Source organism: Microtus pennsylvanicus, chromosome 13, assembly GCF_037038515.1.
Source record: "Microtus pennsylvanicus isolate mMicPen1 chromosome 13, mMicPen1.hap1, whole genome shotgun sequence".
In the NCBI taxonomy this organism is placed as follows: domain Eukaryota; kingdom Metazoa; phylum Chordata; class Mammalia; order Rodentia; family Cricetidae; genus Microtus; species Microtus pennsylvanicus.
Window position 1 is genome coordinate 46,310,533 of NC_134591.1, and position 23,494 is coordinate 46,334,026.

General features: G+C 35.3%; 1 protein-coding gene across 2 annotated transcripts in view; it reads left to right on the forward strand.

Annotated features, from left to right (window-relative positions):
- Positions 1–23,494, forward strand: part of LOC142834369 (BEN domain-containing protein 5) — a 1,100,005-nt gene that overhangs the window by 59,456 nt on the left and 1,017,055 nt on the right. For both annotated transcript variants that reach the window (XM_075946804.1, XM_075946803.1), the window contains exon 2: positions 5,765–5,887. In XM_075946804.1, the coding sequence (XP_075802919.1) occupies positions 5,765–5,887 (123 nt within the window). The remainder of the gene's footprint in view (positions 1–5,764; positions 5,888–23,494) is intronic.

Sequence of the window (23,494 nt, forward strand, 5' to 3'; positions counted from 1 at the left end):
ATGGGGGCAAAGGAGCTTCCAAGCTCCCCTTTACCCTCCGCTTTGGGTTAGGGCCCAACGCCCAGGCAGGCAGAGCAGGGAGGCCTCTGCCACCAAGGAAGGGAGGGGGAGAGGGAGACAGGGGGTGGGGGGATCTGCATGTAAGCTGGATGGGATAGGAAGAGAGAGGAGGTACCGGGCAGTACAGCCCCCGTAGGTTGATCAGGAAGTGTAGGCGGGCTGTTCCCGGGTGCTGCAGCACTCACTCACCACAATGATGTTTCACTAGGTGCCCTGATCGAAACTCCTTCCTGCTTGGTTTGCTAGCAGACAAAGGGCCCACCCTGCTTGCTGCAGGCAGGCTATGGGGACAAAAGAGCTACCGAGCTCCCCTTTACCCTCCGTTTTGGGTTAGGACCCAACGCCCAGGCTGGCAGAGCAGGGAGGCGCTCTGCCACCAAGGAAGGGAGGGATGGAGGGAGACAGGGGGTGGAGGGATCTGGATGTAAGCTCTCAATTTTTATTAATTAGCAGACTTCTTAATTTTGAGCAATAGGAGTTGTTTGTATCCTTGCGTGAAGTAGTTTTCAACATAGAAATAAAACAAAGTGTGCTTAAGTCACATCCTTCAGGAGCGTAACCCACTTAAGGCTCAGAATTCTATATTGATCTAAAATCTATTCCTAGCTGTCTCCACAGGCCTATTTATCAGTCTGAAATACGATATACTTACCACATTACCTCACTAGGTACATGTACATTTAGCAATACAAATCTTTCCTCATCATCTCAAATAAACTCATAATTTATTTCTAAGTATTTTTCTATGTTATTTTTATAAATCTGTGAAACCAGTGTCATCAAGGTATATAATAACAAAAATTCAAGATTAATATTTACTTCTTTAAAGGTAAACTTTAGCTATTTCATTCAGTCTTTCATTCCTAACTTTCTTACACTAAAAAACTTCACTGGCTTTCAGGTCTTTATGTTTAGATAAAATGCATTACATGCAAAGATAATGTGGGTATTTTCATGTATAACAGAAAAGAATGCTACATCATTCAGTGTTTACTTCAAGGAAAAGGCACAATGCCTTCTTTGTACATTTTAAGAAGATTTTTTCCTTTTCTTAATTCTCCCATATACTTTACAGAATTTAATCGCTTATTCTCTTTGGTAAATATACATATTTGGTGATATACCTGTCGCAATGATGACAGTGATGTAATAATAGCTGACCACTTTCTGCACAAGTGTGCATTCTAGGTTATTCACATGTATTTTCTCTAAGTTTCAGGAAAGCACTGTGGGTTAAGAAAACAGAACCAGAGAGGTTAAGTTACTTAACAGCACGTATCTGAATTAAATGATTTCAGTTTCTCAAAATTTTGAGATATTAAAAACCAAAGCTATACTTCAAATTATTAATGCCTTGCTGATTTCACAATCAGTTTTAGAATCTTAAACTCTGCAGAAAACAGGGTTTAGACTAATCATGAAAATGTACAGAAGTCAGGAATTCTCAAGTTATTTTATAGCAATTAAAGCTGTCTTTTGGGATTATTTTATATTCTGGTGTTTGTCTTTGTTTGTAATTTCATATGCACATAAAGTGATTGAGGTATGATTTCTCAGTTCTGTGTTCCTTGCCATGTTTCTTAAATGACTGTTGTGGTTGAGATCAGAATGTCCATCACAGTTTAATGCATGGAGGGAAGATCGATTGCCATTTGGCGGTGCTATTTCGGGAGAATTTGATGTTAAGAGGTTAGCTGGAGAAAGTAGGTCACAGGGCATATCCTGATGGCTACGTCTGTCCTGGTCTCATCTCTGCATTCTTCCAGCTTCTTGTTTGCTACCAGGTGATGAAACACTTGCTGACTCCCACCCCCAGCCCTTTCACTGCTGTGCCTTTCTGGCCATTAACCAATTATTGAACCTTTTGAAATTAGGAGCAAAATAAATCAGTCACTCATTAGTTTACTCTCTCTAGTATTTTGATTATGTTTATAAAAAGTAATTGATAATAATCAATCATAATATGTAATTAATACTCCTTATTGTTTATGTCTATGTCAGCTAATGCATTTTTGCAATTTCTTATTTTCTTTATTTGATCTCCTTGTATCCTAATTGTTTATCCTAGTAAAATGCAAATATAATGTACTGAGAGCTATAGAAATGGCTCAGGGATTAAGAGCACTGGTTTCTCTTGCAGAGGATCCCATGCTTTCTTCTGGCATCTTCTGGAACCAGTCTGCAAGTGTACAGACATACATGCAAAATGTCCATATATATTAAATAAATAAAATATAACGAACTTTTCAATTATTTGATGAATTTAAAATTTACATGTTATACTTTTATCAAGGCAACAAAATATCCAATGTTTAAATAAAATTGATCTCCTAAAATACCTTTAAATTTTTTAATAAATCAAAAATTATTTACAAGTTGTTGACATTTTCTTAAGCATTGTATGGGATGGAGACACTGAAAGTGTCGATAAGAGGTAAAACATTAGTCTCTTCTGATGTGAAACTGTATGATCACCAGAAGGGGAAACTCATTAGAAAAATAATTCTGAAATAAAGATATAAATAATGTCCCATGTGAACATTAGGGTAGTTCATTATTTTTACATGGGGAAGTTAAGGCAGTACTTCCTGGGGAAGATGGCATTTCATATAGATCTACAGCCTGAACAGGACTCTCCAAAAGGAAAATAGGGTTGTGAATATCTGGTCGTCTGCAGAAAAAGTAGAGTGCTTAGATATTCATATATAACCCATACATAGATTTAGTGTAAACAGCGGCCTTAAAAGTGCTGTATGACAGGGATGTTGTGGCAGCAATCTGAAAGAATTACGATGCTGTTGGTGACATGCATGGTTTTCCCAAAATTATGATTCACTTTGAATAAAATTATGAACAAATCAGATGTAATTTCTCTGGATTTTTATTTTATTTGTGGTTAGAAAAATTTGAAAATTGCATTGTATTTATATGCAAACAGAGGTGGATTCTCAGTTCACATAATTATAAATGGATTTATTACGTAAGTCAATATCTGGTATTATATTTAGAGGCCATACAAGACTCTCCTCTTTGTAGTTTACCTGGCACCCACCAGCTAGGCACCTTCATGTTGGTGTGTTTCATTAGTAATCATTGTACATACTATTTTCATTGATAACCTATTCCACAGAATATAGACATTCCATAGAAGTATTCTAAGTTCTGTTCCAGACTGCTGCATTAAAATGAATAGCTTAGTAAAATTTTCCAAGTTATTTTTTTGTTTCTAGTGCATTAGAAATTTTATGTTTATTTTATATTTGATTGAATGTGCAACTCATGTGTACTATGTGTGTGTATTGCTAAAATGCTTGCAATCATCTGATCTTGGTAAGTTGTTACCTGTGTTGGTAGAGATTTTGCTTCAGTGGTGATAGAGGCTAAAGTTTGGGTGACTTTACCGGTTTCTTAAATAAGGCAATTAAAATCTGTTGCATTAATTGACTCTTGTAAGATTTTTTGCTTGGTATGGTGGCATACACCTGTAATCTCAGTACTTGAGAGTCAGAGACAGGAGGATAGCTGCAAATTTGTGACGACCTCCAGTGCAGAATCAGTACCTGTCTCAAATAAAGGAAACAATAACACATGAAAGGAAACAAAACATCATCATCAGAAAAGATTTCTCTGTTGAATGCAGTCTGCTGCTATTATGTTACCAAGAATAAAACTCTAAAAATTGTAGACCAGCTATCAACTGTTTATGAAATAATCTAAATCCTTAGTTTTAATTTCAGTGATGTTCACAACCTTTCCATCAAGAGTGGATTCTGGGCCAGGCATGGTGGCAAATGTTTTAATATGAGCACATGGGGGGCGGGCAGAGGCACATGGATCTCTGTGAATTCCAGGCTAGCTTAGTCTACCTAGAGAGTTCCAGGACAGCCAATGTTACATAGAGAGACTTTGTTTCAAAAAACAAAACTAAAAACATAGACAGCAAGTATATTCTGCCTTAAGAATCCATATTTTTGCTTAGAAAGAAATCCTCATCCCTACAGATTTTGTCTCATTGACTCAGTATATTAGGCTTAATTTAAAAAGTATGTAGTGATTCCGTTATCTGCTCATTTTTGCCTCTCTCTGTGTTTAGTTTGTTTCATTGGGACACATTCATTGCACATGGTACTGGTTTTCATAAGGATATTTTCATACAAGTATGCAGTACAACTTGAACATGTTTTGCCCTGGTTTGCTATTTGTTGCTGTAATAAGACACTGACAAAACAAGGCTTGGAGAGAAAAGAGTTCATTTTGTTTATACTACAAATTTCAGTCTTCCATTGAATGTTGTAGAGGTGGGACTCAAGCAGGAACATAGAGGCAGAATTTGAAGCAAGATTCCTCACTGGTTTGCTCCCCATGGCTTGTCCAGCTTCTTTCTTGTATAACCCGTGACTGCCCGTCTAGTGGTAACATTCCACACACTGACTCGGCCCTTCCTCGTTTGTGCAAGCAAGCCTGATGGAAGCATTTTCTCTATTGAGCTTTCTTCTTTCTGGCCGACTCTTGTGTCAAGTTGACAAAACAGAACAGAACAAGCCCATACTCCCTGCCCTCCCATTTCTCCTGATCCTATCTCTTGTTAGCATCCTATGTTCTTTTCCACATTTAGTATACTATTTTTCTTAGTTTTGTATGTTCCACAATTTTCTATTGAATGCTGGATATCTACCGTAAATTTCGGAAAACACTGACTTGTGTTTTTAATATAATTCCATTATGATCATGAAATTTGCAGTTTATGGAGACTCGTTTTGTGGTCAGCCATTTTATAGACTGACTTGGATAAATGTTCTGTTTGCACTTGAAAAAAAAACATTCTGTTGGTTAAAAAAAAGTGTTCTATAAATGTCTTTGAGAATAACCTGGTTGATACATTTAAAAAAATTTTCTTAGGGTCTTCTGACTACTTTATCATTTATTGAGTCAGAAATAATGAGCTCTCTGGTTAATTGTGAATTTATCTGATTTTCTTTGGATTTTATAACCTTTTGCTTTGTGTGTTTTCTAACTTTCTTCTGATGCAGACATGTAGCACAACAAGCATTTTCCTGAGCTAGTGTTCTGGCTCTAAACTTTCTCCAAAATATCTGGTGGAGGCTAAGGAAGGAACTTTAAGCATATGTCAATTCCTAGTGTGTCTGTGATTCTGCTGGTTTTATGTTCTAATAGTTCTTTTATGTGATCTTTAATTTTAAAAATGTGTCTTATTTTTTCTCACTTGTATGTTACCTAATATTTCTTCTTCCTACTGTCTTGTCATACAAGAGTCAGTTCTTACAGCTCATCTTTTATTCTTAGGCTTTATTTTCTTTGATATCAAGTTACTTGCTTGTCGTATAGTACCAGTTCTGTGGCACATGAAGACACTGTAGTGGCATTTATAGAAGAACTTCCTCTTTCATATTAAAACAACATATTTTATGATTAATTATAATTACAATTATTAATGAGTTGATTTAGTTTCATGAACATATTTTAGATTTCAGTAATGACGCTAAATTGCTTTAGATCTAAATATAGAACAACCATGAAAGACAAATTTATCCTTTTTTATTATTAGAGGGCCCAATTTTAGTATGTGATAGAGGTAAGATTTCAACCCTTATCTTCTAAACTTCAAATTGCATTTAATATTATTGAAATTCTATTTCAAAATGCACGTTGATTTCTGCTTCATACTAGACTTTTTCTTGAATAGGCAATGATCCAGGAAATGAGGATGTTATTGGAGGGAATGTGAGCAAATACATAGTGTTTCCAAATGGATACTTTGGACAACCCAAGAAAGGACATCTTACCTTTGATGCTTGTTTTGAAAGCGGTAAGTGTATTAAAAACTTTTATCTTTGAGTTTGTCTGAAAAGGCTGTTTTTCTGTGATCTATTCCAGTCTGACCATTGTGATTCAGTACACTTAATTTTTCACCAGAGTAGAACAAGTTTTTGGAGAAGAGTTAATTATGAAGAAACTAGCATTAACTTGGAAGTACTGGATTTTCACTGTTCTGTATATTATGTATGTAATATGGTGTTCCTGTTTTTTAAGAAAAATGGCATTGTTTTGGAGTATTATGCATTTTTATATTTTTGAATGCCTACTCTATGCTTCATGAGTTTGAGAAACAGAATTTAGTCTTTCAGAGATAGGTTTCTTTGTATTTTTCAGACAATTACTAATTGAGGTTAATATAAAATGTCTCTAATTATTACCAAGGTATATTTTCATATAAACAAAAAGTAAAATATAATCATTACGATTAGAGCACATTTGAATACAAACAAAGAACAGAAGTAATAATTTCTCATAATTCAAAGTTGTGTGAATAAGCTTAGAAATACTAGATTTTCACTGATCTTTATAATTAAATATATAATATTAATATTGCTGTTTTGGAATAAAACTGACACTATTCGGCAGTGTTATATTTTTTTCTTTGATCATCTATTCTGACTGGGTGATCAAGATTTGATTGCATATTCCCATTTAACAGGAACTGGCTTTTCTTAGCTTTCTATGTCTTTATCTTCTGAATAATGCAAAGTAGATGCTCAGAATATTCTGAAATATTAACAAGAAATGTAAACATAATTGTATTTGCAAGTAACTGTTAATTTCCTTTAGGGGTGTGTGTGTGTGTCTGTGCGCATGCATGTGCACTGATCTATCTTTCTGGAAACATAACTCAGTGTCAATTATATGACCATTCTTTGTACCCTGAAGATTTCTGATAACAAAAAATAGAAATTTTCTTTTATGGAGTATTTTTTGTTCTATAGCTCTATATTTCCTTTGCTTAATATGGCTGATGTACAAGACATCATAAACTCAATAGATTAAATGAGGAAAAGTCATTGTCTCTTGGTTTTGCAGGGCAGCATCCTGAGATCAAGAGTAGTTTCCTTCATATGTTATGTGAAATCATATGTTCAATGATTCTCCCCTTGCTTTTGGTGATTTGTTATTAATTTTCTTATTCATTGGCCTGTAGAAATATTCTGATTTTGGCTTTAATCTTAATATGATATTCTCTATGTTTCTGTATCCCTAATTTCCACTTGATGCCAATCATATTGTATTATGCATTCTTAAATGATTTCAAGCTTAAGTACTTATACAAAGACTTCAACTTCTAGTAAAGTCATATTCTAGTACACCCGGGATAAAGGTTTCAATATATATCATTTTAAGGGGATACAACCAAACTATCACTCAGTATTGCAATGCTGTTCTTTTTTCATACTTGAATAATCTCCATATAATTAGGAGCAGTGTTTTCTACAATTCTCAAGCTTGTAATTATGCCTTTTCTGATATGTACTCTTTCCTAAAAAGTATATTTTATTGCTTTTACCTTAGTCAAGGACCCAAAGTCCCTTTACAATAATACCAATATTGCAAAAGTAGAGATTTTCCTTATTTTATCAAGTGTTTTGATTTAGTTACAACCTGATATAATACACAATAAAATACATTAAAGAATCTCTATTCCTTGGGCACAATACAGATTTTCATACCTTATCAGAATGTTTAGTGTAAGGAATTTCCCAACATGACAATATAATTTCTGAATTATTAATACCTGTTTTAGAACATGTAGACAATTGGTGATACCAATTACATATTGTTATAATATCCAGAAACACCCTCTCACGCATGTTTTATCTGAGAGTCATTTGTTCCAATTTAGGTGACACATAAAGTTAACTGTCATAGAAGTAGCAGACCGAGCCCTTCATTTGGATATGTACATAAGTATACAGCATGTGGTCTGAACAATTTAATGTAAATTGACAAAAATGTGGTTGTGGATTTTCTGGGGTCCAATATGAGATAGATAAACCATTTTGTAAAAACATGTAGAAAGTCTTCCTAATAGGCTCCTGAATGGTGAACAGCATTGCAACAATGTATTTCATGAGAGTATAATTTGTAACATCCTTTCCAGTAGGCTGAGGGATAATGTTAACTGTTTATTGGTGACCACAATATGTTAGACATTTCAAATAATTTATTTGACATACATAGATTTCATATGATATAGTTTAATTCAGGAATTTATTTTAGGCTGTTTAACACAGGATAAAAGGTTGTTTTTTCCTCTGGTAAAGTCTTGTAGCTTAATAATCGTTATGCTGTAAACTTAGTCTCAGGTATGTCCACTCTTCTGGCATTGTAACAGTATTGTCATCTATAAGGTTCATTTTTGAGAACTGTTAGGGTCTTTTAAGTAAAGAATCATGTAGCCTACATATAGCAATGTTTAACTTCTTCCTTTCCTATTCGTATCTATTTTCTCTTCTCTAATTGTTATAGCTAGGATTTTGAGCACTATCTCAAATATTATTGGGAAGAGTGATATCCTTTTCCCTGACTTTAGAAGCAGTTCTCTTTTTTTCTTCATTTAATCTTAGCTATAGGTTTATGTATATAGCCTTTATTATTATTTTTTTTAATATTTATTATATATATACAATATTTTGTCTGTGTGTATGCCGGTAGGCCAGAGGAGGGCACCAGACCCCATTACAGATGGTTGTGAGCCACCATGTGGTTGCTGGGAATTGAACTCAGGACCTTTGGAAGAGCAGGCAATGCTCTTAATCTCTGAGCCATCTTTTCAGCCCTAGCCTTTATTATTTTGATGTATGTTCCGTCTATTCATAAAGTCTACAGAACTTCTATCATGTAGGCATGCTGTACTTTTTTAGTGTTTTCCCAATATCAATTGAAATGATATGTGGTTTATGTCCTTACATTGATTTATATGGTATATTATATTTTTATTTGAATCTGTAGGACCAATCTTGCCTTCCTGGGATGAAGCCTGCTTGGTTTTAATATATAATCTTATTTTTATAATTTTATTTTTGAGATTTATTATATAATCACAATATTTTATCCTTTCTTTGCTCTCTCCAAACTTTCCCATATACCTCTCTTTACTCTATTTCAATGCCATGACTCTTTATTTAGTTAATTAGTATTACATGCGTATACGTACAGTCATGTGCCTATTCCTAAATATAACCTGTTTCATCTATATAATGTTATTTGTATGTATGTTTTCAGGTCTAACCATTTGTCAGTGCACAACCTATTAAGACCACTGACTTAGTGTTTTTATTGTTGTGAAGAGACACCATGACCACAGCAACTCTTATAGAGGAAAACATTTAATTGACATGGCAGCCTACAGTTTCAGAGGTTTATTTCATTATCACATGGTGGGAAGTATGGCAGTATACAGGCATATGTGGTGCTGGATGAAGAGCTGAAAGTCCTACATCTTGCAGGCAAGAAGAAGTTGACTGACTGTCACACTGAGGGAAACTTGAGCAAAAGAGACCTCAAAGCCCATCGCTGGCCCTGGGATTTGTCTCTACTGCATGTACTGGCTTTTTGGGATCCTAGTCTGAATGGATGTGCACCTTCCTAGGCCTAGATGAAGAGGGGAGGGCCTTGGACTTTCCACAGGGCAGAGTACCCTGCCTTCTCTTAGGACTGGAGGGGGAGGGGAGAGGGTGAGTGGAGGAGCAGGAGGGAAATGGGAGGAGTGAAGGAAGTGGAAATTTTGAATGGTATTATTTATAAAGCAATAAAAATGAAAAAAAAAAGCCCATCACTGCAGTGACACACTTCTTCTAGCAAGACCACACCTCCACACCTCCAAATAGTGCCACTTTTTTTAGGGGCTATTTTCTTTCAAACTACCACATTCTCCTCCATTTTGCCCAAAGTCCATATCATAATGCAAAAAAAAAAAATTAAGTCTAACATTTTATGCCCTTTTAGTCTATAATAGTCTCAACAATATTAAACCTCCAAAATTCAGTCTCTTCTGAGATTCATGCAATCTCTTAACTCTAATCCCCTGTTAAAGCAAGATCAAAAAATTGATCACATACTTCAAATATATAATGGCACAGGATATATACTATCATTCCAAACACAGGGAAGGCAACATACCTTAATCAAGATCAGAAATATATATATATAAACCAAATTGACCTTAAATTTATATCAACACAGAAAAATCCATACCAATGCAAATTATTCATATCTATATCATATCCCCCTTTAAACAATATTTGGGAATAAAGAAAACACAATAATACACAGAAAAGCAGTACTTAAATCATTCTACTGCTTTCCAAAACCAAAGTTCTAAATTCCAAATGCCTTCAAACAAATACATGATCTGACCTATCACAGCAATATCCTAGTCCCTGGTACCAACTTTTGTCTTAGTTCAGTTTCTGTTGCTGTGATGAGACATGGTATCACCAGCAATTCTTATAAAAGAAAACATTTAATTGAGGTGGCAGCCTACAGTTTCCATTATCACATGGTGGGGGAGCATGGCAGCATGCAGGCATACATGGTGCTGGAGTGAGTGTGCTACATCTTGCAGGTAACAGAAAGTTGACTGACTGTCACACTGAGAGGAACTTGAGCATAAGAGACTACAAAGCCCACCCCCACAGTGACTCACTTCCTACAACAAGGCCACACCTTCAAATAGTGCTTCTTTCTTTTGGGGCCATTTTCTTTCAAACCACAACAACCACATTTCCTTTTCCTACCTATTATAGGAGGCTGCTTGTTTGTTTCCTGGCCACCCAGACTCCGGAAATAATCATACAGAAACCATATTATTTAAATCACTGCTTGGCCAATCACTTAACCATATTGCTAGCTAGCTATTATGTCTAAAATTAACTCGTTTACATTCTTTTATACTTTACCAAGAGGCTTGTGGCCTATCAGTAAGGTTCCAGCTGGTAGCTTGTGTCTTTTCCCTCTGGCGGCTACTTGGAATCTCTAAACTCCGCCTCCCTTACCCCACCATTCTGTTTAGTTTTCCCCACCTAACTCTACTCTTTTGCCTTATTACAGGCCAAGGCAGTTTCTTTATTAATCAGTGGTATTCACAGCATACAGAGGAATTCCACATCACCCACTTTTTCTGAGTTGACTGCAGTTTTATTTTATTTATTTATTTTTGTATAGGGTTGAGGCCTTGTAGGCTTTTCCCTGATCATTTCAGCATGTGCATTGGTTTTGTCCTTGTTGAGCTCTTATTTGGGTAATAATTATGGTGACACTTTATGGGTGTAGCTTTTGATATGATTAGGGTACACAATTTCATAGTAAACTTCCTGATATTTTGGCTTGTGCAACATTTCTGCCCCTCTTCCAGAATGTTCCCTGAGTCTTAGATGCAGAAGTTTTTCGTGGATGTATCCACTGCGACTGGAATTTTATTGATTTTGGTTTTCTATAGTGGTCTTTGTTCCAAAGAAAATTTTTCTTGATGAGGGGTTGAAGGCTACACTTATTTGTGGGTATAAGGTCAGATGTTTATAGATTTTGTTAAGGATAATGTGGGTTTGGTAAATTAGTGGTTATAAGTTCTTCTCCAATAGCTGTGACTTCAGAAGTGCTGGGTAGCTAGCTAGGTTTATAGTGCTAGGCATTGCCTTCTTACAATTTTTCTTAATGTCCTGAATTCTGTTTGCAAGTATTTTATTGAGAATTTTTGCCTCTATGTTCATCAAGAAGTTCATCTAGGAGAACTGTTGAGACTTAGTGTTGATTATCAAATGGGTTGCTGATGTGATCCTGTCTTGGGTATCTGACTACCAGATCATGGATAGAACTGGAATTCAACACCAAGATGACTAGTTGGAGTCAAAACCTTTATCACCATTTGGTTGCTCTGTACATACTAGAGGTAGGACACAAAGTCTGACATACTGAGGTTTATCTACTCTCTGTGGGCTGTGGTTAGAATTACAGGCCCAAGCAATCTCTGGAATCATAACAGTATAGATTCCAGTACCTCTAGTAACTACTAGAACCTAAGAAATAATAACTTCAAACTCCCAATGCCATCACTGACCACTGGAACCAAAGCTCCAGTATTCAAGTGTCCCTGTGATCACTCTAGCCAAAACCTGGGCTCTTCACTGACCTCTGAGATCTTTAGAGTGTAGTGCTGGTTGCAGGGTTCTCTCTGTTCCTACACAAGCCAGAGTCCTGGTTGCCCACTATTCTCTGGTTCTCAGAAGCTGGTTGTCTGGTGGTCTCAAGGCTGACATGGAAATCAGTTTATAGTTTCCTCGAAAAAGATAGAAATGGAACTACCATATGATCCAGCTATACAACTCCTGGGTATATATCCAAAGAATTCTATATCCAGTTATAAAGGTATTTGTTCATCCATGTTTATTACTGTTCAGTTGACAATATATAAGAAATGGAAACATCCTGGGTCCCCATCAATTGATAAATGGATAAAGAAAATGTGGTATATGTCCACTATGGTATATCATTCAGATGTTAGAAAAATGAAATTTGCAGGTACTGAAGTTCTATTCAGTTTCCTATGCCTATAAGTTAAAGTATACTACTTCATTTTTTCTCTAACAGATTTAGGATATCAGGTCTGCATTTTGTGTACTGTTGATTTCTAGAACTGTTGTGTTCTTCTTGCAGTCATTTACTTCAATATGCAGTTTCATACGTGTTGCTTTGGCTCTTCTTTGTGAAGGAATAGATGAGTTCTGGGCACCTCTCTTCAGTCACTTTACCTTGACGTTTTGATAAATATATACTTTGTGAAATGATTGACACATTCAAACTAATATACCCATTTCTTCACAGAAATAACCTTTGTCTTAGAACATTTAAAATCTATTCACTTACCAAAGTTCAAGTATACAATTAAGTATTTTTTATTAGTTAAAGTTAATGCAGTGTAGAGTAGCTTGTCTCTTACGGTAGCATAGATGTTCTTTTCTCACAAAATATAGATGGTCTTCAGTGACTGTTTTGTTATTTGGAAATAGAACCTTTTCAGATGTATTCTGAGTAGTTGAGTGGGGCTATCTTTCAATGATTCTTGTCATAATTTTGAAAAAGAGGCTAGAGAGACACATGCATATGAATTAAGTGACCCAGTGAAGGTAGATACAGAAAATTGAGCAATGCAGATATAAGCCCAGGGATTATAAGGACTCTTGACAGCTATATTGCAGGTAGAGTGGATTTATTACAGGAGATAAGAAAATCCATTATCTGGCTATATTCTCCAAAAAGGCCCAGAGGAGTTTTCTTTTACAACAGCAAAGTAATAATAAACCAGTAGAGTGGACACTAATATCATTGAGAAATTCATGGATATCTATTTTTGTAGACCAAACCTGGTAATAGAAGTTTTCCATGAAACAAAATATCAAAAAATAAAATAAGATTCCATATGAACATTTCTATTTTCATGACATTAGTTACTCTTTCCTCCTAATTGTGATGTGTTATTAACTCTCCAATGAATCATCATAGAGAGTTCCAATGTCCTCAGATGTGTTAGCTAGTACATTAAATATTTAGTTCATGTCAGTTATCCCTTATCACATTATGCTCCTGTCCCAGTCTAGTATCTTTGGAATCTGTTTACCATACATGTTTCCTTTGCTTTTAGTGTTACAAATTGCTCAGATCCTATAGACTATTTTGGTCGAATTTTGAAAAATTTGAGGGTTTTGAGATATTTCCTTATGTAGTAGTATCTTGCCTAATATATTACAAAACCTGACTCAAACTGATGGTGTAAAAGTATTCCACTTACTATTTCTGAATACTTATGGGGCTAGAGAGATGGCTCTTCAGTTAAGAGCACTGGTTGCTTTTCTAGAGAACCAGGATTCAATCTCCCAGAATCCACATGACGGCCCACAAACATTTCTAATTTCATTTCAGAGGGTCTATGCCTTCTTCTGCTCTTCTTAGGTACCATGCACATATATGGTGAATGGACATGCATAAAGGCAATGCATCCATGCTCATAGAATAAAGTAATACACGTTTAAAAAGAAAATAGTGACCTAAAATCATAGGCTTATTATGCTATTGGGTTTGGTGGGTCTAGTGTTCAAAAAGAGCATACCAGAAGATAACCTGGGTTGTGCAATATTACTTTAGCTATGTAAAAATGTGTTAAATTTGTTTATGCTACATTTACATAATTATGTAAAGATGTATTACATCTTTCTTACCTTGCCTTCCTAAATCACCTGTAGATCTAATAAAAAGCTGAATAGCCACTAGGTAGGCAGTGAGGGATAGGTGAGCTTAGTGAGCAGAGAGAATAAGCAGGAAGAGGAATCTAGGCCAGACACAACAAGAAGAGAGAAAGAGCGAGAAAAAGAGGGAGATATCTGGGGCCCACCAGGCGGTTGCCAGCCAGGCAGATTGGAGTAGTACATACCACTAAGCAGTCAGTGTGGCTTTTCACACTGTTATTCAGCATTATTTGATCTCTTTGTATTACTCATACTAAGTTTAAAAAAGAAGGGAAGTTTAGAAGTTTTATTTGAACAAAAGCTTTTATTTTTAATATCAATCCCCCCTTTATGGGACTACTGGGGGCTTCTGTGTTTAAGATAATTGAATAAGCATGTGGGGAACAAGAGAAGAAAATAGGGGAGGGACAAATATTGCGTGTTTCCTCTGTTATGAAGAATCTTGATTAAAAATATTTTCTATGAAAGCAGGAAGGAGACCATTTCTGGGGTTCATAAGAAACCACTGGGAGGCAGGGACGAGGAGGTTCATGAAGAATGAGTATGGGCGAAGTACAATGATACAAAAATATAATGAAACCCGCTTTTGTATGCAAACTGAAATTTTTTTTTGAAAATTTTGATAAACAAAGAAGAATAAGTATGCTTGAGTTTTTCCTTTTTGAAAACAAACAAACAAACAAACAAATAAACAGGTAAAAAAAAGCCAAGGCAAAACGGAGATGAAGAGAAGCAGGTTAATTTAAATTATAAGAGCTAGTGGGACAGGCATAAAGTGAGGCTGAGCATTCATAACTAATAATAGGTCTTTGTGACATGTTCCGGGAGCTGGTTGGTGGCCCAAAAGAGATACAATTTTGTCTTTGCTTCATAGTGTTTAGGACCTCAGTACAGAAAACATTTAGCTGGGGATGATTTTAAGTCTCAGATCTAGGAATATTAGAAGACATATTCTCTCAGATATCTAGTACTTGATATTAAATATCAGTACTGGAGCACTGTGCATGTAGCTTATCCCTGTGAGTTGGATTCTTCACAGTGTGTTGAGATGGGGTAACTGGACTTTATACACAACACCACTGGAATACAAATGGGAGTGTTACAGTGAACAGGGTTGAAACAGATGTTTTATGCAATAGTTGCAAGCTTATGATAACTGCCCAGTATGTATTAATACTAGACAAGATATGGGCAAAGATAATTCTCCAGCTTCAGCAGGTGAGACATATGGGAAAACACGTAAGCACATTATTAATGTTTGGACTGTTGTAATAAAAATACCATAGATTGTGTATATTAAATAATAAACATTGGTTTCTTACAGATCTGGAGATTAGAAAATCTTAGGTAGAGGCACTGGCAAATTCAGTGTTTACTAATGGTCTCTGTTTTAGCTCTTCAGTGTGTTTCCAATATTATAAACAGAAGGGTAGAGAGCTCTGAGAGGTTCCTTGAATGTGAGCACTAATTCTGTCATCAGGGCTTCACCTTTATGGTCTAACAGTTCCTTAAAGACCCTGTACCCTAAGACTGTCACTTTTCAGTTAGTGACTTTTTGTAGGGGAAAGACACAAATATTAAGTGAATAATATAGACTCTAAGGTAGAAGAGAATCACTATCCTAGGCAACTCCCCCTATTTTTAGATATAGTTATGGTGTTCCTGACCTTTTTATGTCATGTGCTTTAGGCTATCAAGACCTATCAAGCTTAGAATAATATTTGGGGTACTTGTCCTCTTTTTAAAATTGTGGTTGCCTTTTAATCCATGGCTGTCCAAATCAGCAACTGCAACTCTGCCACTGTCAGCAGTGGTAAGGCTGTAAAAGCAGCAGCCTGAGGGAATTCCCTCTGGCACTGACTTTTTCAAAGCTACAAAGAAATTTAACTAAATCTCTGTCCTTCTAAAGAACTCAAGATTCAAAGATTAAGGTGGAATTCTGCTCCTCAGGATGGTTGAATAGCAAGTAGTCACCTCCTCTCCTTTACCTCACGCTGCACTTTGCTTCCTTTTAAAAACCCTTCTCCACTTGGCTCCTCCCTGCCACTTCCTGTCAGCTAGTTGCTGACTCAGCCTCCTGACAACAGGTGAATTTTATTTAATCAAACATATCTTTGCATCATTAAACAAATGTTCCAGAGAGTAAACAAAAGTAACACACCTAAAAATATATTCTACACGTATTAGTTAATGTTCCATATGGCTTTGACAAGGAGAACAGTAAGTTTGGAAAAAGGTGACCTAGATTTGAGTTCTATCTTAAGTACTTTATCTTATGGATTACTTGATCTATACATTTAAAAATGGAAAAGTTTCCTTCCAAAGACTTACAAAAATGACTAGGTATACTTACCATTTGAAAATGTATAGGTATTTAATACTTTTGCTCTTTTTTCCTTTTTATTGCCTCACTTGTATATTCATTGTACTAACCCTGTCAGATGTATAGCTACTAAAGTTCTTCTTCCGATTCTGTAGAGTGCCTCCTCAAATGGTGTCCTTTGCTGTTTTACAAGGTCCCATTTATCAATTACTGGTCTTATGCCTGTGCTTACAGAATTTTGTTCAGTCTTTTTTGGTGCTTATAAACTGTAGTGTACAGAGTACGGGTATCTCATGTCTTATGTTGAGATCTATATGGAGATCAGCTTTGTGCCAGGTAAAAGCCAAGGATATCATTCCATTCTACTTTGAGATTTCATCTTACCTCAGTCATCATGTCTAATATTAACAACTGACAACAAATGTCGGCATGGGCCTGAGGAAAGGAGAACACTTAATCTCTGTTGATGGGGTTGCAAACTGGTGCAGCCACTATGAAATCAGTGTGAACATCCATCAAAAAGCTTCAAATGGATCTATCATATCGTCCAGCTGTACAACTCTTAGATATATATCCAAAGGACTCTGAATCTATATGTGCTCATCCATATTCATTCGTTTTCTACTCAAAATAGGTAGGAAATGGATGTTCATAAACTGATGAGTAGATAATGAAAATATGATACATTTACATGATAGAATGTTATTAAGTTGTTCAGAATAAAGAAGCTATAATTTTTTGGGTAATTGACTGAAGCTGTAAATAATCATAATGAGTGAGGAAACCCAGACCTAGAAAGACAAATGTCACATGCATCTTTTACTTATATGTGCTTAAATTGAAATAGTCATGAAAATCAGAAAACTCATGAGGGGCCAAAAGGGATTCTTTCAAGAGAGGGGAGAGTGAATGCAAGTAACAGAGGAAGGAATGGGCAGTGATGGAGCAAGAAATACCAATGGATGGAGAATAGGTAGGGCAGGGGAATGATAACTAATAGAAGACCTTTGAAAAATTTGTAATGAATCCCTGCTTATGTAGAAGCCCTTAAAATAGATTCGTATACTTACATAAGAGGAGTTTAAGTGGAGTTACCTTATTATAGTGGGACAATGCTTATCATAGACACCAAATACTTTCAAGTAAAATGTCCGTCTCTAGAAATTGGTTATCTTGTTGATCAGTGGGACTCAGAGGCTCCCAAACATTATAGAATATTGCCATTGGTCTTGTCTACCCTCTAGAATTTGATGCTAAGACGCAATTACTGAGGACGCCATCTACTTGAATCGTAAAACATGGAATATTAAGCTGGTATAGACTGAGAAGCTTAATCCCTACTGGCTAATTTTCATAGTGTTGGAAGGTACTGTTCATTCTACTCTTTGTCCTCACAGAAATGAATATCCTTTATACAAAGTAAATTATTTAAAATTTAAATAGTATTTTAATTTATTCTTTGAAATTTTCACACTACTATTTATTTTGATTATATTCACCCCCAACTCCTCCAATATCTGTTCACCTCCTTATCCACATACCTTAACTCTCTCTCTCTCTCTCTCTCTCTCTCTCTCTCTCTCTCTCTCTCTCTCTCTCTTTGACTCTGACTCTTTCTATCTCCTCTCTCCCATCAATTCTAGTTTAGGTTGACTGACTATGCCAGGACATGGAGCATGCCCTGGAGTGTAGTTTATATACTAAGCAACACTTCATGGAACAAAACTGACCTTCCTTCTCTGAGCAGCAATCAAATGCCAATGACTTGTCAGGTAGGGATGGGACTTGCTACACATTTTTTGGATTTAAAAGTGTATTATACTTTTGACCATGGCAGTATCTTTGGCATAGATTCTTTTAAGGAGTATGATAGAATCTTGCTTTCTAAATCTTTATTAATCTACCAGCTAGGACTTATGTCTTAGTATTCTAGGCTATACTCAAAGTCACACTAATCCTTTTGCATTCTGAATAGTCAAATTATAGGCATGAACCACCATACTTGGTTCAAATAATGTTTCTTAAAGATACTTGAATCAGCTAAGTCATGAAGGGTTGGTAAGAAAATTTTAGCTACAGCTTGTAATAAGGATTAACCTGGCTCTCATGCTATCATACAGAATACGAATACTGGAGAAGTATTTGTGTTTCCTGAGAATGAAAAACTACAAATAGTTTAGAAATGGGAAATATTTTGAGAATAAGAGTTCAATAAAATTGTAATTAAATACACTTCCTTTTACTTCAAAATTTATTTCATAGTTCATATATATTTCATATAATCTCTTATTCATTTTCCAAAGAAATGAGTAATATTACATATTTAAACAAAATATCATATATTGCCTTCCACATGTCCACATTCTTTTTTTTTTCTGGTTTTTCGAGACAGGGTTTCTCTGTGGTTTTGGAGCCTGTCCTGGAACTAGCTCTTGTAGACCAGGCTGGTCTCGAACTCAGAGATCCGCCTGCCTCTGCCTCCCAAGTGCTGGGATTAAAGGCGTGCGCCACCACCGCCCGGCTACATGTCCACATTCTTAAGCTGTTTTCTTATAGATATGCTTGATTTCTTCTTTACAACCTTACTTTGTATCAGAGCTTTCCTGAACTTTCCTGACTCAATTTTATAGCTGCACCATTTTGCTAATCCAATGTTTGGTCCTTACCAATGTCTTAAACTCTTGCCTCTATTAGTTTTCTCATTGTGGTGACTGAAGGAGGAAATATTCAGCAGTCCTTTCTTATTTCTTTCTTCTTAGAACTAGATGACTGATTCTAATATTTCACTACTTCTTTAGCCTTATCATTTTTGTCCAAAACAAGACTCCATAAGTGATTTCTTCTTACTTTGTAGCATCTTAGCAATTAACCGCTTAGATTTTGCCCATTTTTTAGGTCCATTCTCCAAAATGCCATCAAAGTTAAATGAAAAGTATCTCATTTTATTATTAGTTGCTTAAAATCTGTCATAACGCTTTATTGTCTGAGGGATAACATCTGAATGCTTTCATTTAATGGCTGCTTTAATTTAAGATCCACTAAAATTTTCCTTCTTGTTAGTATACTTCATGCCAAGGCAGCCCATATTATAAAGCCATAGCTTTTTCAGGGAAGAAGATAGAAATTTAGTAGAAAAAGGAGCATGGTAATAGTATATAGAGGTGTTTTTCATCTTTCCTACATACCTGATTTGAGAAATTTTTAGAACTTTGAGTAGTTTTGTTAATTATGAAACCATAGACTAGTTGTTTGATTCTGTTCTTTTGTTTGTTGACTCATGGCCAGAACGCCAGACTTCTAATAGCAGAGATTTCATTTGTTAGAATACAGACTTCCTTACTGAATTTTGAGTGGATAAATACAGTTATGGGGTTTATTTGTTTCTTTTATTTTCTGATTGCTCTACCACCTCTTTGAGGAGCAAGTAATGCATATTATTCGCAAACAACTTCCTCTTAAGAATGCTTTCATTTTCTATTGTATCATTTTTGAACCTAAAGACCGCAGGGGGGAAAACCCAGATAAATGTGAACTGCATTTAATTTAACTCCACTTATATACATGTTCAAACACTATTTTCGAATAATCTGAGACACTGCTTTAAAAGAGACTTTCAAAACCCCCTTCCTATGCACTAGAATTCAGACTACAGCAAGGAAGGGAACACGTCATTTGACTAAATATGTTTCGTTGAGTTTGTTTGTAGCCCATTTCTTTCCAATGTGTATTTAAGTAGTTTATGTATGTGATATAGTCTAGTCACAACTTTTCAAGATGATAACCAGAAAGATGATAATTTTCAACTATAATTGACTTTTTATTATCTTCTTCTGTTTCTTCCCACTTTCAAATAAGGTTTAAAAATTACATTAATTAGTAAAACCAGGATGTTGCCTTTGCTTTTGTTCTTCCTGTTCCATAAAATAGTCACACTTTGATAATGAACTTTAGTTTTAATTTTTAAGGCTTTTAATTAACAAATCCTTCTAAAAGATGGGTGGTTACAATTTTCAGTTGACTGGAGATCTGAAGATATGGTAATATATTATGCTCATCATTTGATAATTACATTTTCCAGGTTTCCTATGTTAGCTCGCTTCTGACTAGTTTCAGCTAATGAGAGGTTTTCACAAAGACTGAATCAGGTCATAATAAAGGAAGAATGTTGGCTAGTTCTTATTTATTTATTTATTTATTTATTTATTTATTTATTTATTTCATCAAATCTATTCTGATCATATTCTTTCCCCTCTCTAGCTCTTATCAGATCTTCTCTACCTCCTTACCCACCCAAATTCATATTCCCTCTCTTCTCTCTTTCTAAAGCAAAAGGAAGCAAAAATGAAAACCAGTTCAAAACAAAAACAAAAGACTAGTAAAACCAGAGAGAGACAGAGACAGAGAGAGAGATTGACAGAGAGATAGAGAGAAAGAGAGAGACAGACAGAGAGAGACAGAGGAGTAAAGAAAGGAAAAGAAAATGAAAACTAAACAAAAAATCACCACCAAATAATGGAGGCTAAATACTCTATGCCTTGGAGCCTGCCTATAGTGTGGTTGACATGCCCAATATCATTTCATTAGAGAATATCTGTTTTTTTCTCCTTTCCCAGCAGGTAACAATGTAAGCTTCTTGATTAGGGGTGTCCATTACCTCCTTTCATTGGTTTCTGTCATAGCCTCTGTGAGTCCATATGTGTATTAGTTCTGTTGTGTCTGGAAGATACTGTTTCCTTTTATTCATCCACCACTTCTGGCTCTTAAAATTTTTCTGCTTGCCCTTCTACATAGATCCTTGAGTTTTGACAGGAGGAGTTTTGTAAAGACATCTCATTTAAGACTGAGTACTCTAAATTACTCTACACATTGTCCAGTTGTGTTTCTCTGTGTTAATTACCATTGGCTGAAAGAAGATGCTTCTCTTATGAAGGGTGAGTGATGCACTGATCTATGTATAGCAATGTGTCATTATGAGTCCTTTTATTGCTGTGTTCCTTTAACAGGATACTAGTAAAAGGCTTTACTTTAGAGCCCATGACCTATTTATTCTCAGGTTTTTGGCCACTTCAGCAGGGTCAGGTAGGGATGCGACTTTCATAGAGTGGACCTTAAATCCAATTTCAAAAGTGTTTGGTTACTCTGGTAACATTTGTGCAACGATTGTACCAGTATATCATACATCATATCTCTGCTGTAGGTAACAGGGATTCTAACTGGGTGATATTGATGATGGTTTTTCTCCATGGTGCGTGCCATGTACCTTCCAGCACCTGAATACAGTGGTGGGTAAAGCATCTTGTTGACATCTGCTTAATTTCTTCATGTTGAGTGACATCTGATTGTGGAGAATAACCAATAATCTTGTCAATAGACCACGATGTTTTTTGGGGGGGGGATTGACAAATAAATCAACAAAGATATAACCCATTCTTGGCACTAGAAGTTTTATTTGGTGGCATTCTAGTTGGGGTGTTGTCTTCTCCATTATAAGGTGACTTCATTTAAACTTCCTTTCGTATATGTATATATTTTAGCACACTTCTTGAACAGAAGGTTTCCATTTGGATTTTCAAAAGGCTTTTAGTGTCTCTCCTCATATATTCTCCTTTACCTATTTTCCCATCATTGACCACATTTAATCTTCATCTTCTAGGTTCTTTTTTATCTTTTTATAAAATTATTCTTTTCTCCTTGATAGAAGCACAAATATGGACAGCTTAAAAGCTTATGTTTGCATGTAAGAGAAAACATACAATATTTGTCTTTTTGGTTCTGAAATACCCCACTTAGGATGATTGCTTACATTTTTGCTTGCCTCTATATTTCTCAATTTCATTTTTTGTAAAATATCCTATTGCATAATGTATCATATTTTAATTTTATGTTCATCAATAGACTGTTAGATAGCCTGTTTCCAATTTCTGGCTATTATAAACAAAGCAGAAATGTACATAGATAAGCAAATATCTTTGTAATAAGAGATAGAGAACTTTGGGTATATGTCTAAGAGTAGTGCTACATTTTGTTGTAGGCCAATATTCAAATTTTTCTGGAATATGCATACCAGTCGGTATAGTGGCTCTACCAGTTTTCACTTCTACCACCAATGATAAGTTTCCTTTCCTTGCGTCCTTGCCAGCATGTGCTGTCATTTGTCTTATTGATCTGAGTGGGTAAGATAAAATACCCAAATAGTAGTAATTGGTATTTCCACATGGCTAAATATGATGAACATTTAAAAGAAATATTTCTCAGTTATTTATTTGTGTTTCATTGTTTGAGAGTTTAAAATATTTACATTTAAAAATTTTATATTTAAAATGTTTACATTTCAAATTGTGTTCTTTGTTTTCTTGATGTTTAGATTTTATTAGTTCTTAATATAACCTAGATGTTAACCCTCTATCAGATGTATAGTTGGTAAAGATATTTTCCACATTCTGTAGGCTTCTACCTAACTTAAATAATGGTGTTCTTCACTGTACATAGCTTTTTACCTTCATGAAGTCCCTTTTATTAATTGTTTGTATTAATGCCTATGCTACAAGCATCCTGTTCAAAGTCCTGTTCTATGCCAAAGAGTTTAAACCTCTTTCTTACTTTCTCTTCTATCAGATTTTGTGTATCTGGTTTTATTTTTGAGCATCTCGATTCATTTGTAGCTGAGGTTTTTTTTTTTAAAGTTGAAGTTATGGATCTGATTTCATTCTTCTGCATCAACTATCCAGTTGCTCACCACCATTTGGTGAAGATGCTGTCTTTGTTTCCTAATCTATGTTTTTGACTTTTCTGTAAAATGTCAGGTGTCTATATGTGCGTGGAATTATGTCTGTGCCCTCTATTCTATTCCACTGATCAATGTTTCCCTTTTTATGCCAATACTATATTGTTTTTATTATGACAGTTCTGTAATATGACTTGAAATCTGGACTTTGGGTACCTCTAGCTTCCTATTATTAATGTTCAGATTGGTTTTAGCTGCTTTTATTTGTTTTCCATATGAAATTGAAGATGTTTTCAC